At 44.0% G+C, this 14,400-nt stretch overlaps 1 protein-coding gene across 3 annotated transcripts in view; it reads left to right on the top strand.

Moving 5' to 3' along the window:
- The window catches only part of LOC140741713 (monoglyceride lipase-like), a 95,844-nt gene that overhangs the window by 37,568 nt on the left and 43,876 nt on the right, over nt 1-14,400 (top strand). For all 3 annotated transcript variants that reach the window (XM_073072005.1, XM_073072006.1, XM_073072004.1), the window contains one exon: nt 7,251-7,387. In XM_073072005.1, coding sequence (XP_072928106.1) covers nt 7,251-7,387 — 137 coding nt within the window. The remainder of the gene's footprint in view (nt 1-7,250; nt 7,388-14,400) is intronic.

The following is a 14,400-nucleotide window of genomic DNA, read 5'->3' as shown; positions in this document are numbered from 1 at the left end:
TTAAGCAGTGCAGGCTTGTTGGCCTGTTACCGTTCTGTGATTCTAAATAAAATAAAATAACTCCACGCGGTGCAGTAGAACATCCATCAACCTATTGTATCCAGCAGCACCTCTGAAGTTGTACCCCCCCCCCAATCTTTTGCTGCAGCCTTGCATATTTTTACTTGATAAAAATATACCTAATTCTCTTGACATTGTCTTCACTTCTCTCTGGTTCTCTTGTGTTGTCATTAAGTTGCAAATATCTCTCGCTTCTTTAGCACGGCCAGAGGTTGCTTTGGCCTAATGAACCACCTGGTACAATTTTGGCTGAAGCCAGGTTTCAAAGTTCAAAGTAAATTTATTATCGAAGTGTGTATAAGTCACCTTATACTACCCCGAGGTCCATTTTCTTGTAGGAATTCACAGAACAAGGAAATACAATGGAATCAGCGAAAAGCCACACAAAAAAAAGACTGATAAACAATCAATGTTCAAAAGTAAACAAACTGTGCAAATACAAAAAAAATAATGCTGAGAACTTGAGTCCTTGAAAGCAAGTCCATAGTTTGTGGAATCAGTTCAGAGTTGAGGTTATTCCCTTTAGTTCAGGAGCCTGATGGTGGAGGGATAATAACTGTTCCTGAACCTAGTGGTGTGGGACTCCTGTATCTCCTCCTTGATGGCAGCTGTGAGCAGATACGCTGGCCTGGATGGTGGGGTCCTTGATGATGGATTCTGTTCTGAGTTAAATCTGTCCTTTGACCATTCATTTCAGGTTGAACAAAGAGCTTTTGCTTTGCTTGTACTCTGTCTATTTTGGCAATTTCAATTATCTTCTGTTTCATGGGCATCTCGTTTTACCTCCCAGCTGCACACGGGATGCTGCCTGGACAAGAGGGAATGTCTTATGAGGACAGGTTGAGCAAGCTAGGGCTTTCCCCTAGGACAAAGGAGGATGAGAGATGAATTGACAAAGATCTACAAGATGATAAGAGACATAGATCGAGTGGATGAACAGAGACCTTTCTTCCCAGCATGGAAATAGCTAATAAAAGGGAGGAAGGTATAGGGGGTGTCAAAGGTGAGTTGTTTTTACACAGAGAGGGGTGAGTGCCAGGATGCTGGTAGAGGCAAGTATGTTAGGGGTGTATAAGAAACTCTTTGATCGACACATGGAATATAGAAAAACTGAGGGCTATGTAGGAGTGAATGGTTAGATTGATCTTAGAGTAGCTTAAAGGTTTCTTCCTCCCATCCACCCACCCACTCACACACACATACAGACAGTCTTCCAACTGCAGGAGAAGCCTCTGTGGCTCCCGCCTTCATTGGACTCTCTAGTGAACTCCAGGACTTGTACACCCAGGGCTTCGGCCATCGGCCTTTGACTTCTGATTGACCTTCGGGCTTTGATCTTTGGTATCGACACCAGGACTAGCCGATGACAGGATCACGAACTCCAGGCCTCAAACTCTGAACTTGCTGATTTGTGTACTGCCCCTCATGCTGCTCACATGGTGACCTGATCCTGCGGTTTTATAAAGCATTGGTTAGACCACACTTGGAGTATTGTGAACAGTTCTTGTCCCCTTATTTGAGGAATTATGTGCTGGCATTGGAAAGGGTCCAGAGGAGGTTCACGGGAATGGTTCCAGGATTGAAAGGGTTAATATATGAGGAGTGTTTAATGACTCTGGGCCTGTACTCACTGGAGTTTAGAAGAATGGGGGGGACCTCACTGAAACCTACTGTATATTGAAAAGTTTAGATAGAGTGGATGTGGAGACGATGTTTCCTGTAGTTGGAGAGTCTCGGACAAGAGGGCACAGCCTCAGAATAGAAGGACGTCCCTTTAGAACAGAGATGAGGAGAAATTTCTTTAGCCATAGGGTGGTGAATCTATGGAATTCATTGCCGCAGACAGATGTGAAGGCCAAGTCATTGAGTGTATTTAAAGCAGAGGATGAGAGGTTCCTGAATAGTAAAATCATCAAAGGTTATGGGGAGGCCAGAGAATGGGGTTGAGAGGGATAATAAATCAGCCATGAAGGAAGGGTGGAGTAGTCTCAATGGGCTGAATGGTCTAGTTTTACTTATCATCTTAAATTGGATGCATTCTGTGATGAGGTTATTGAACTAAAAATAAAATGTTCGAATAAATAATTGGTGATGCTCCGGGGAAAAGAGCAGATGAAGAGGACTAATTGGATAACTCTTCTGAAAAGCAAACACCGCCCAAACGTCTTCATTAGTGATGCAATTCTATCAGTTGGAATTTCAGATGAGCTCAAATTTATGGAGTGTGGAAGGGTGGGAGGCTGCTCAGGGAGACCTTTGGATTCAGAGAGCACGGAGATGCAGGCACACGAATGCGATGCCTGCATTATAAAGAGGCTTTACTCTAAAAGAGATTGACGAGGGTGGTGAATTCATGCACCAGACATGTGTTGTTAATATCAGGGTTTGAATATTTTATGGAGAAGTGTTTAGGTGACAAGCATGTAAAGTGAATGTAATTCTGAAAGATATTCTCTCACCACCTGTTGTAGATTCCCATCCCCCTCCAGAGGTTTATTATTATTGATAATTAGTATTATTAAGGATCCCATCCATCCAGCATCCTCTTTGACTTTCTACCATCAGACTGAGACTCCGATGCATAAAGACAAGCACGGTCAGGATGAGAAACAGTTTCTTCCCTCAGGCTGTTAGATATCTGAACTCCCTGCCACATCGCATTCAAAGTGTCACAGGTTAATCTGTTTGGTATTTTACAATACTGAGATATGCATTTTACTTTATGCATATTTCATCTGCAGACTTTATCTTCACTTTCATAAGTTATACGCTACGTGTTATGTGTGCTACGGTGCTGTATACCCCGATTCAGCAAGATATTAGCTCGTTTCTATATACAGTATATAGTGTATTTAGTTAAATGACAATGAACTTGATGACTTGAGTACAACAATTCGGGGGGTTCCCAACCTTTTTTATGCTGTGGAGCCTTGCCATTAACTGAGGGGCTCATGGACCTCAGGTTGAGAACTCCTTAGAGGTGAACCGTCTCGTGCAGGACTCTGACAAAACTGCTTGGTCAGTTTAAAGTTCAAAAGTAAATGTATTATGTTACCATATACAGCCCTGAGATTCATTTTCTTGTGGGTATTCTCAGTAAGAGAAATAGAATAGAATCAATGAAAGACTACATGCAAAGACTGAGGAGCAACCAATGTGCAAAAGAAGACAAATATTAAATAAATAAACAACTAAATAAATAAATAAGTGAATAAATAATGCTGAGAACATGAGTTGTAGAGTTATTGAAAGTGAGTCTGTAGGTTGTGGAATCAGTTCTGAGTTGAGGTGAGTGAAGTTATCCACACTGGTTCAGGAGCCTGATGATTATAGGGTAATAACTGTTCCTGAATCTGGTGGTAGGGGACCTAAGGCTCCTTTAGCTCCTTCCTGAGTCAGAGATGCTCTCTTTTAAGTAAGATCTTGAGGGACATCAATAGGGTGAATGCATGCAATCTTCTCCCCAGTGTTGGAGAATCAAGAACTAGAGGGTATATGTTGAAGATCAAGGTTTAATTGGAGCCACAAGAGACTGAAGATGCAGGAATCTGGAGCAACACACATGTTGCTGGAGGAACTCAATGGGGCAGGCAGTATAAATGGAGGGGAGTGGATAATCATTTCCTTGGCCTTGCTGATGTTGAGTGCAAAGTTGTTATTGCAATGGCACTCAACCAGCTGATCTGTCTCACACCTGTCCTGTGTAAGTGTATTTGCAAAGAAAGCATGGCAGTGCTTGTACTTCCTTAGGAGTCTGAGGAGATTTGTCACAACATCTAGAACTTTGGCATTCTTCTATAGATGTGTAGTGGAGAATGTATTGACTGGCTGCATCATGGCCTGGTTTGGAAACACCAATGCCTTTGAATGGAAAATCCTATAAAAGGTAGTGGATTTGGCCTAGTGCAACATGGGTAAAGCCCTTCCAACCAATGAGCACATCTATGTAAAACACTGTCGTAGGACAGCAGCATCTGTCATTAGAGATCTCCACTACCCGGGTCATCCTCTCTTCTCACTGCTGCCATCAGGTACAAAATACAAGAAGGTAAAAGAGCCTCAGGACTCACACCACTAGGTTCAAGAACAGTTACTACCCCTCAACCATCAGGCTCTTGATTGAAAAGGGATAATTACATTCATTTGCCCCATCACTGAAATGTTCCCACAACCAATTATCTCATTTTCAAGGCTCTTTATCTCATTATTTCATACTTATTGTTATTTATTTATATTTGCATTTGCACAGTTTGTTGTCTTCTGCAGTCTGGTTGATCTTTCATTGATTCTGTAATAGTTACTATTCTATAGATTTGCTGAGTATGCCTGCAGGAAGAAGAATCATAGAGTTGTATGAGATATGTACTTTGATAATAAAATTGACTTTGTACTTTGTAGACTTCCTCATCACCATCTGAGATTCTGCTGACAACTGTCTCATTAATGGTGAATTTATAAATGCCATTTCCACAGACATGGGTGTTGTGAGGGCAGAACAGTTGGTTAAATACACGCGCTGGAGGTGTGCTCGTATTGATTGTCCGTGAGGAGGTGACATTACTATCAAACTGTACTGACTGTGGTCTCCCAGTGACGATCCTGGTGAAGAAGGAGGTACAGAGGCCGAGGTTTAGAGGGTGGTGATGAACACTGAGGGGATGATGGTGTTGAATGTCAATCTCTAATTGCTAAGCAGCAGTCTGGGGTATGTCTTGCAATTGTCTAGATACTCCAAACCAGAGTGGAGAGCCAGTGAGATTGCATCTGCTGTTAAGGCATTAGGCAAATTGCAGTACTTGCTCAGGCAGGATTTAATTCTGGTCATGACCAACCTGTACTGAGATACAGCAAGAAACTATTTTGCATGCCATCTATAAGCACCATTTCATTATACCAGGGTTTTGAGGTAGTACAAGGAAAACAAAACCATACACAGAGTGTTAACACTTACAGGGAAAGCTCATTGCAGTTGGACAACAAGGTACAAAGTTACAACGAGGTAGATAGTGAAATCAAGAGTCCATACTGTTGTCGTGGGGGACCATTCAATAGTGGAATAGAAGCTGTTATAAAGCCTGGTGGTACATGCTTTCAGCTTTTGTATCCTGTGCCCGATGGGTGGGGGTGAGAAGCAAGAATGTTCCGGGTGGGTATTTGGTTATGTTGGCTGCTTCTTAAGGTACTGAGAAGTATAGACAGAGTCTGTAGAAGGAACATACACAAAATGCTGGTGGAACGCAGCAGGCCAGGCAGCATCTATAAGGAGAAGCACTGTCGACGTTTCGGGCCGAGACCCTTCACCAGGATGCTGCCTGGCCTGCTGCGTTCCACCAGCATTTTGTGTGTGTTACTTGAATTTCCAGCATCTGCAGATTTCCTCGTGTTTGTTGTCCATAGAAGGAAGGCTGGTTTCCATGACACACTGAGCTGTGTCCACAGCTCTCTGCAGCTTCTTGCAGTCATGTGCAGAGCAGTTGCCGTACCAAGCTGTGATATACCGAATCTGGACAGGATGCTCTCGATAAAAATCGGTGAGGGTCAATGGGGAGATACCAGGTTTCCATATCCTCCTCAGGAAGTGGAGGCAGTGGTTAGCTTTCTTGACTGTGGCATTTACACGGCTGGAGCAGGAGAAGCCAGTGGTGACGTTCACTCCCAGGAGCATAAAGCTTTCAACACTCTCAACCTCAGTACAGTTGATGTAAGTCAGAGATTGTGCAGCAACCCCCCCCCCCCCCCACCCTTTCTCAAGTCAATGACAAGCTCTTTTATTCTGCGGTGTCAGAGATAATTTAATGTGGCAATTAAAGTCAGAGTCCTTGACGTTATATATGGTGCCACAGCCCACAAAAGTGCTGCTATCACAGCTCGGGACGTCAGAGTTTGGAGTTCAGTTCTGACGCCATCTATAAAGAGTCTGTACATCCTCCCTGTGTACGTGTGTGTTTCCACCGGGTGTTTCTTCTCATAGTCCAAACATGTACCGACCGGTTAGCAGGTTACTTGGTGTAAATTGTCCTGTGGTTAGGCTAGGGTTAAATAGGTAGGTTGCTGGATGGTGCGGTTCGTTGGGCCAGAAGCATATTCCACGCTGTAACTCGATAAATAAAGTACACAAAATGTCATAATCAGGAAATCTGGGGAAGGCGATATGGAGCGTTTGATCCCAGGATGGCAACAACACAGCTATAGTGTATTAGAGGCTAAATCCATCGGGAATGAATTAAAGACAAGAGAAAATAGATTACCTTAATAGGAGTTAAAGGCAGACTGGCTAATTGTGGAAACTGGAACATTAAGGTGAATATGTAAAATATGTTAAGGGCTTGAATTAATGATAATGAAAAGTATGAATCATTTCTAAAGAAGGTAAACTGGCAAGAATAGAAACAATTAGCGGCACTTTTTTCCACAATGTATGTGAAGTTTGTTTTTAACTCAGTAGTTACAAATTATAACCAAATAGAGAGAGCAGCTGGATCAAATCAGGGAAGATAAACCAGTCTACTTTTAATTTATTGAGATTAAGTTTAAGAGCTGTGATGATATGTTGTAGTGTTATAAGAACCTAGTCTGATCATACTTGGAGCATTGTGTTCAAATCAGGTCGCCTCATTTTAGGAAGGATGTAGAAGCTTTGGAGAGGAAGCAGGATGATTCCTGGATCAGGGAGTATGTACAATGAAGAAAGATTGAGCAAGCTAGGTCTTTTCTCTTTGGAGAGAAGGAAAATGAGAGGTGACTTGCTAGAGATGAGATGATAAGAGGCTTAGATTGAGTGGACAGCCCAAGAGATCAGCAGTTTCTGAGATACTCACACCACCCCATCTGGCACCAGCAATTATTCCACGATCAAAGTCACTTGGATCACATTTCTTCCCCACTCTGATGTTTGGTCTGAATAACAACTGAACCTCTTGACCATGTCTGCATGTTTTTATGTCTTGAATTGCTGCCATGTGATTGGCTGATTAGGTGTTTACATTAATGAGCAGATGTGCAGGTATACCTAATAAAGTGGCCACTGAGTGTATGTTCTATGTTTTTCATTGTGAATAACTGGATATAAGAGTCTCCAACATGCAATGTTTTTAGACAAAGATTGAGAAGGATGCCAAGCTCTGTTTCAGAAGGACCTTCTAATCCAATTGTTCAATCCAACTCAAGCTGTTCTTTGCCTCCTTCTGCAGTTGGCCACGGGCAGAGTGAAGGCCAGCGCCTGAGCGTGTCTAACTTCAGTGTATACGTCCGTGACTGCCTGCAGCACATCGACATGATGAAACGCCGTTTCCCAGATCTGAAGATCTTCCTGTTGGCACATTCAATGGTGAGTGTCTTTAGAATAAAAATGGGTTGAACACACACATGATCCTATTCTCACAAGTGTATCTGTAGCAAGAGGGTGGGTAAAAATTCTAAAACAGGAGAAAATCTGCAGATGCTGGAAATCAAAGTAATGCACACAAAATGCTGGAGGAACTCAGCAGGCCAGGGAGCATCTGTGGAAAAAAGTAAACATTTGACGTTTCAGGCTGAGACCCTCCATCAGCACAGGAAAAGGTAGTATTGGAACGGGGAGGGATGAAGTAAAGAGTTGCAAAGTCAATTGGTGAAAGAGATAAAGGGCCAGAGATTAGAGAGGACTGAAGGCCATGGAAGAAAGGGAGGGGCAGGTAAAGGGGGGAGGGAGGGAGAGAGAGAGAGAGAGAGAGAGAGAGAAATGGGAACGGTGAAGGAAAGGGGAGGGCAGTTTGAGAAATCTATGTTCATGCCATCCAGCCTGAGTGTAGCCTCATTGAGGAAGCAATGTACTGACATGTTGGAATGGGAAAGGGAAGCTGAATTAAATTGGGAGGCCATTGGGAGATCCCGCTTTTTCTGGCAGATGGAGTGTAGGTGCTCGGCGAAGCGGTCTCCCAATCTATGTCGGGTCTCACTGATATGCAGGAAACCACACCGGGAGCACCGGATACAGTAGATGACTCTAACGGACTCACAGGTGAAGCATCGCCTCACCTGGAAGGACTGTTTCTGGACTTAAATGGTAGTGAGGGAGGAGGTGTAGGGGCAGGTGTAGCACTTGTCCTGCTTGCAAAGATGTGCCAGAAGGGAGACCAGTGGGGAGGGATGAATGGACAAGGGAGTCGCGTGGGCAGCATTTCCTGCGGAAACCAGAAAGTTGGGGGGGGGGGGGGGAGGAAGGATGTGCTTGGTGGTGGGATCCAGATGGAGATGGTGGAAGTTATGGAGAATTTGCTGGACATGGAGGCTGCTGGAGTGGTAGATGAGGACAAAAGGAACCCTATCTCTGGTTATGGTGGTGGGTGGCTGGGGTGAGGGCAGACGTGCATGAATTCGAAGAGATGTGGGTGAGGGCAGTGTTGATGGTAGAAGAAGGAAAACCCCTTTCTTTGAAGAAGGACATCTCATTAGTTCTGGAATGAAAAGCCTCATTCTGAAAGCAGATGTGGTGAAGGTGGAGGAACTGAGAGAAGAGGATGGCATTTTTTTTCAAGTTACAGGGTGGAAGAGGTATATTCCAAGTAGCTGTGAGAATCAGTGGGTTTATAAAAAAAAAAATTCAGAGGATAAACTGTCTCCAGATATAGAGACAGAGAGATTGAGAAAGGGGAGGGAGGTGTCAGAAATGGACCAGGTAAATTTGAGGGCAAAGTGGAAGTTGGAGGCAAATTTGAAGAAGTCGATGAGCCCTGCATGGGTGCAGGAAGCAGCACCAGTAAGGATGTATATCATGCCTTGTAACTTCATGGTCCCTCCGTGCATCTTTTCCTCATTTGTCCTCCATTCCTTCTGGCCTTAAATATTCCTACAGATCATTCCCAATCTTTTTTCCTCAGCTTTTCTCTCTCCCATCCTATCCCCATCTCCTCCCTTCCCTACACTAACCCGTTTAGAGATGGTTTGTAGATTGTGTTCCATGGTAGTGTAGTGGTTAGCACAACACTCACAGTACCAGCGACTCGGGTTCATTTCTCGACACTGCCTGTTAGGAGGTTGTATTTTCTCTCTGTGACCTCGTGGGTTTCTTCTGGGTGCTCCGGTTTCCTCCCACATTCCAAGGATGTACCGTTGGCGGGTTAATTGGTCACTATACATTGTCCTATGATTAGCCTAGGGTTAAATCTGTGGGTGGCTGTGTGGAGAGGCTCGAAGGGCTGGGAGGGCCTCCTCCTCACTGTATCTCAATAAAGAGAAACCTCCTGACGCTTGCCAATCACTCCTCTCTGCAAAGCACATTGAGTTGGAGTCATAAAGCTCAGAAGCAGGCCCTTCCACCTACTATGTTCATACTAACCATCATCCTATCCATACTAATCCTGTTTACCGGCATCTGGTCTGCAGCCTGCTAAACCTTAAAAGGCAAAAAGGATAAAAAGATTAGCTTTATTTGTCATATGTACATCAAACCATACAGTGAAGTGTGTCGCTTGCGTCTAATCAAATTAGTGAGGATTTCTCTGGGTGGTCCCCAAGTCACTGTGGAAGAAATCCACCCAGTCACAAGGAGAACGTACAAATCTCCTTACAGCCAACAGCAGGAGTCGAATCCTGACTTTACAACTGGCGTTGTAGTAGCATTGTGATAAGTACTACGCTACCATGCCTTGGCATATTTGTTATACTGACTCTTCACTTCTCTGTCCCTCTTCAGACACTTGAGTATGTTTTCTGGGGCTGCTGTCTGTAAGGAGTTTGTACATTCTCCTCATGTCTGTGTGATTTGCTTTTGGCTGCTCTGGTTTCCATAAGCCCACAAGATATAGGAGCAGAAGTAGGCCATTTGGCCCATCATGTCTGATCCACCATTCAATCACGGGCTGTTCCAATTCTTCCAGTCATCCCCACTCTCCTGCCTTCTCCTCATTACCTTTGATGCCCTGGCTAATCAAGAAGCTGTCTATCTCTGCCTTAAATACACCCAATGACTTGGCCTCCATAGCCACTCGTGGCAACAAATTCCACAGATTTACCACCCTCTGACTAAAGTAATTTCTTTAGCCAACATAGCTCCCTAGGTCTTTGAGGCATGCAAGCCTCCAAACCATACGACAAGGTCGCAGTCCTCTTGGAAGGGTTAAATCGTCACATAGGTCCAATTGTGCCATGTGAGCTCATTGGGCTAGAAGGACCTGTTGTAACTCTAAATCAGGGGCTCCTGATCTTTGATATGCCATGGACCCCTTCCATTAAACTTAACTCTTTATTCATTATAATTGTTGAATGTTATTGATTATTGTTGTACGTCACACCCTGAATAACACATCACAGCTAATTCCTAATACATGTAAATGTATACAATGAATGAATTTGATCCTTGATTAAAAAAAATCTGAATCAGCCATAATTTTATATATTACATTTGTATCTTAATATTCCTCAAGGCTGTGTTGCATTCTCATCCTGAAACATCGCAGTGGCTCGACCCCTGCATGTGTGCTCCAAAGTGTTAATTACCAGACATTGTGGCTAATTAGATATCAGAAGGCAGCTTGCTGCAGTGACATTGAAATTATTTGTTAATCCGGTTTCCTGAATCTTGTAGATATTTCAGCCCAGTCCTGATGTTTGGGGTGCTGAGGACATCTCTGTTATTAGCTCTTTGACTAGTTCTGGTGCTTTTTGCAGCAAGAAAGCTAACTGTGCATTCGTTTAACAGCCGGAGCCCCTGGGGCGAGGGGGGGATGTTGCTTAATGATTAATTCATCCTCTGATTGACCTTTGAGCCATTGAGAGAATGCAGAAAGCAGTATGATCAGGTCTGGAGCAGATGCAATGCAGAGAATATCATCTGTTCCTTTAGCCCCTGCCCACTCGCCTTCAGAACAGGCATGTTGGCATCATGGTCAGCCAAGACACGATGGGCCGAAGGGCCTATTCCTGCGCTGCTCTGGCTCCATTCTCTCAGCCCCCTGAATAGGGAACTCCACAAGGCAGAAAGGGTGCCTGCTTTGATCTCCACAGCCTCTCCACTGGGTGTGCGTTGCCCAGTGTGTTTGGGAGTGAATCTAATATCTGATTTGTCCAGTGTGCCAACAAGCACACTCAGATCACAGATATCAGCTCCAACTGGCAATGGGTTAGCCAGAGAGGAGCTAATGAGTGGTGGGAGCTGGAAGTAAGTTCAAAGTAAATTTGTTATTGAAGCACATATGTTACCATATATTACATTGAGATTCATTTTCTTGCTGGCATTTACACAGCATCAAAATAGAGGGCCATCCCTTTAGAACAGAAATTAGGAGGAATTTCTACAGCCAGAGGACAGTGAAGCTGTGAAATTCATTGCCACCAACACCTGTGAAGGCCAAGTCATTGGTTATATTTAAAGCGGAAGTTGATAGGTTCTTGTTTAGCTAGTGCACCAAAGGTTACGGAGGGAAGGAAGGAGAATGGAGTTGAGAGTGATAGTGAATCAGTCCTGATGGAATGGTTGAGCAGACTTGATGGACTGAATGGCCTGATTCTGTTCCTAAATCTTATGGTGTTATGGAAAGTGAGTCTGTAGGTCATAGAATTAGTTTGGAGATGTGTTTAGTGAAGCTATCCACATCTGTTCAGGATCTTGATGGTTGTAGGGTAATAACTGTTCCTGAGCCTGGTGGTGTGGGACCTAAGGCCACACCATTCTGCCACATGGTAGTAGCAAGAAGAGAGCATGGCCTGGATGGTGGGGGTCTTTGATTATGGATACTGCTTTCTTGTGGCAGTGCTTCTTGTAGATGTGCTCAATAGTGGTGAGGAATTTCCCTGTGATGAACTGGGCTATATGCACCACTTTCTGTAGTTGTTACCATCCCTGGGCATTGGTGCTATCGTACCAGGTTGAGATGCAACCAGTCAGGCTACTGTCCAATTTGCATCTTCAGAAGTTTGTCGAAGCTTTTGGTGAAATGCTGAATTTTGCAAACTTCTAAGAAAGTTAATGAAGCAAGTAGCGAGATGAAGTTTTGGGATTGATCTAGGTTAGTTACTCATCAACAGTAATATGACATACCAGTATGTGCACAGCTGTCTAGGTGTGTCTTAGGAATGGGATCTTCATGTACCTGTATTTATCTCTCAAACAAGGGTTCTATAAAAAAAATCTGCTTGTTATCTCATTACAGTCGTTGAGTTATAAAGGGAGACAAAATAGAAACAAGTATTGAAGTTGAAAGAGTCCACACTAGCACCAACCTCCCAGTTACACTTTGCCTGCATAGATCCCATTTTAATCTCCCATTAACTTGGCTCAAATTCCACCACACACTCATGCACTAGTCAAAATACAGCAGCCAGTTAACTTGCCTATCTGCACATCTTTGGGATGAGGGGGGTTACTGGAACACCCAGGGAAACCCATGTGGTCACAGGGAGAGCATGCAAACTCCATATGGACAGCACCTGAGAATAAAGAGATTAGTTCTAGTTTTACTTGTCATGTGTACATCAAAATATCCAATAAGATATGCTGTTTGTATCAACAGCACAGTCCGAGGATGTGCTGGGGACAGCCCACAAGTGTCGCCATGTTTCCAGCACCAACATATCGCCCAAAAATAACTAACGCTAACAGTGCGTCTTTGGAATGTGGAAAGAAAGGGGTGACCTCATTGAAACCTATCGAATGTTGAAAGGCCTTCCTTGATAGAGTGTACGTGGAGAGGACGTTTCCTATGGCAGGAGACTATGACCAGACGATACAGACTCAGAATAGAACGGTGTCCTTTTGGAATGGAAATGAGGAGGAATTTCTTTAGCCAGAGAGTGGTGAATCTGAGGAACTCTTTGCCACAGGCATCTGTGGAGACCAAATCTTTGGGTATATTTAAGGCAGAGGTTGACTGGTTCTTGATTAGTCATGGCATGAAGGGATATAGGGGCAGGAGATTGGAGCTGAGGGAAATGGATCAGCCACAATGAAATGGTGGAGCAGACTCGATGGGATAAATGGCCTCATTCTGCCCTATGGTCTTATGGTCTAAAATATGCCATTTGTGTCAACAAGAAAGACACTCTGAGGAGTTGAGCAGCCCACAAGTGTCGCCAGCATAGCATGCCCACAATGTACTAACCCTAACAGTGCGTCTTTGGACTGTGGGAGGAAACCGGAGCACCTAGAGGAAATCCTCACGGTCACGGGGAGAACCGACAAACTCCGTACAGCCAGCGGCAGGAATTGAACCCCAGTCAGTGATCACTCTGAAGCGTTGCACTAGCTGCGACACTACTGTGCCACCTGAAGTTAAGGTTGAAGCAGGGTCAGTGGAGTGGTGTGGCCACTATCACCGGGATCTTTCTGTACACGCACTGTCTGTTGTAGAGACTCAAAGGAATGAGGAATTAATGCTGACATTGCAACTGACAATCCTCAGGCTGTGAGACTAATGAATGCCCTCCCATCACTGAGGTCTCGTCACTAGGACAGCGAGCTGTTTACGGTTTACCTGTGCTGCATTTTGAATTACATTTTATTAACTTATTCATGGTAATATTTTGTTTTATGTGCTGTATGTGATATGCACCATTATCTGGAGGAGCATTGTTTTATTTGGTTGTTTATATGCTCTTTTCTCACTGCTACCATCAGGAAGGTGATACAGGAGCCTCAAGACTCACACCACCGGGTTCAGGAACAGTTGTTACCCCTCAACCATCAGGCTCTTGAACCAGAGGGGATAACTTCACTCAACTTCACTTGCCCCATCACTGAAATATTAACACAACCGATGGACTCACTTTCAAGGACTCTTCATTTCATGTTCTCGGTATTTTTATTTCTTATTTTTATATTTGCACAGTTCTCTTCTGCACTCTGGTTGAACACCCAAATTGGCTGGTCTTTCATTGATTCTGTTATGGTTATGATTCTATAGATTTATTGGGTATGCCCACAAGAAATTGAATCTCAGGGTTGTATATGGTGACGTACATGTACTTTGGTAATAAAATTTATTTTGAACTTTGAACTATAAACTTGAACTAGAACACATCTGGTGAAACACAAAGAAACAAATTACTTTACAACCAGTTCTCTGATACATCCTGGAATCAAGAAGTTAGGAAGTAGTGGATAAGCAAGCAGTGTGCGGAGCTTGCAGGCATGAAAGTCTGCTGGGGCCAGGAATCTGAAGTATGCATTGGAGCCACACGCTGGAATGCCAGGGGCTGAAGAGTGGCCTGATAGAAATTGATGAAGTTCTGAGAGCAATAGACGGAGAAGGTTGTCCAAGGTTACAACTGGACATTAACAGGATGCAGAGCTGGGCTGAGAAGTGGCTGATGGACTTCAACCCAGGCAGCACAGTGGTCAGCGCATCACTTTGCGGCATCAGCAAC

This window comes from Hemitrygon akajei, chromosome 19 (assembly GCF_048418815.1).
Source record: "Hemitrygon akajei chromosome 19, sHemAka1.3, whole genome shotgun sequence".
NCBI classification, from domain to species: domain Eukaryota; kingdom Metazoa; phylum Chordata; class Chondrichthyes; order Myliobatiformes; family Dasyatidae; genus Hemitrygon; species Hemitrygon akajei.
The sequence above is the reverse complement of the archived record's forward strand: the minus strand, read 5'-3'. Positions and strand labels throughout refer to the sequence as shown.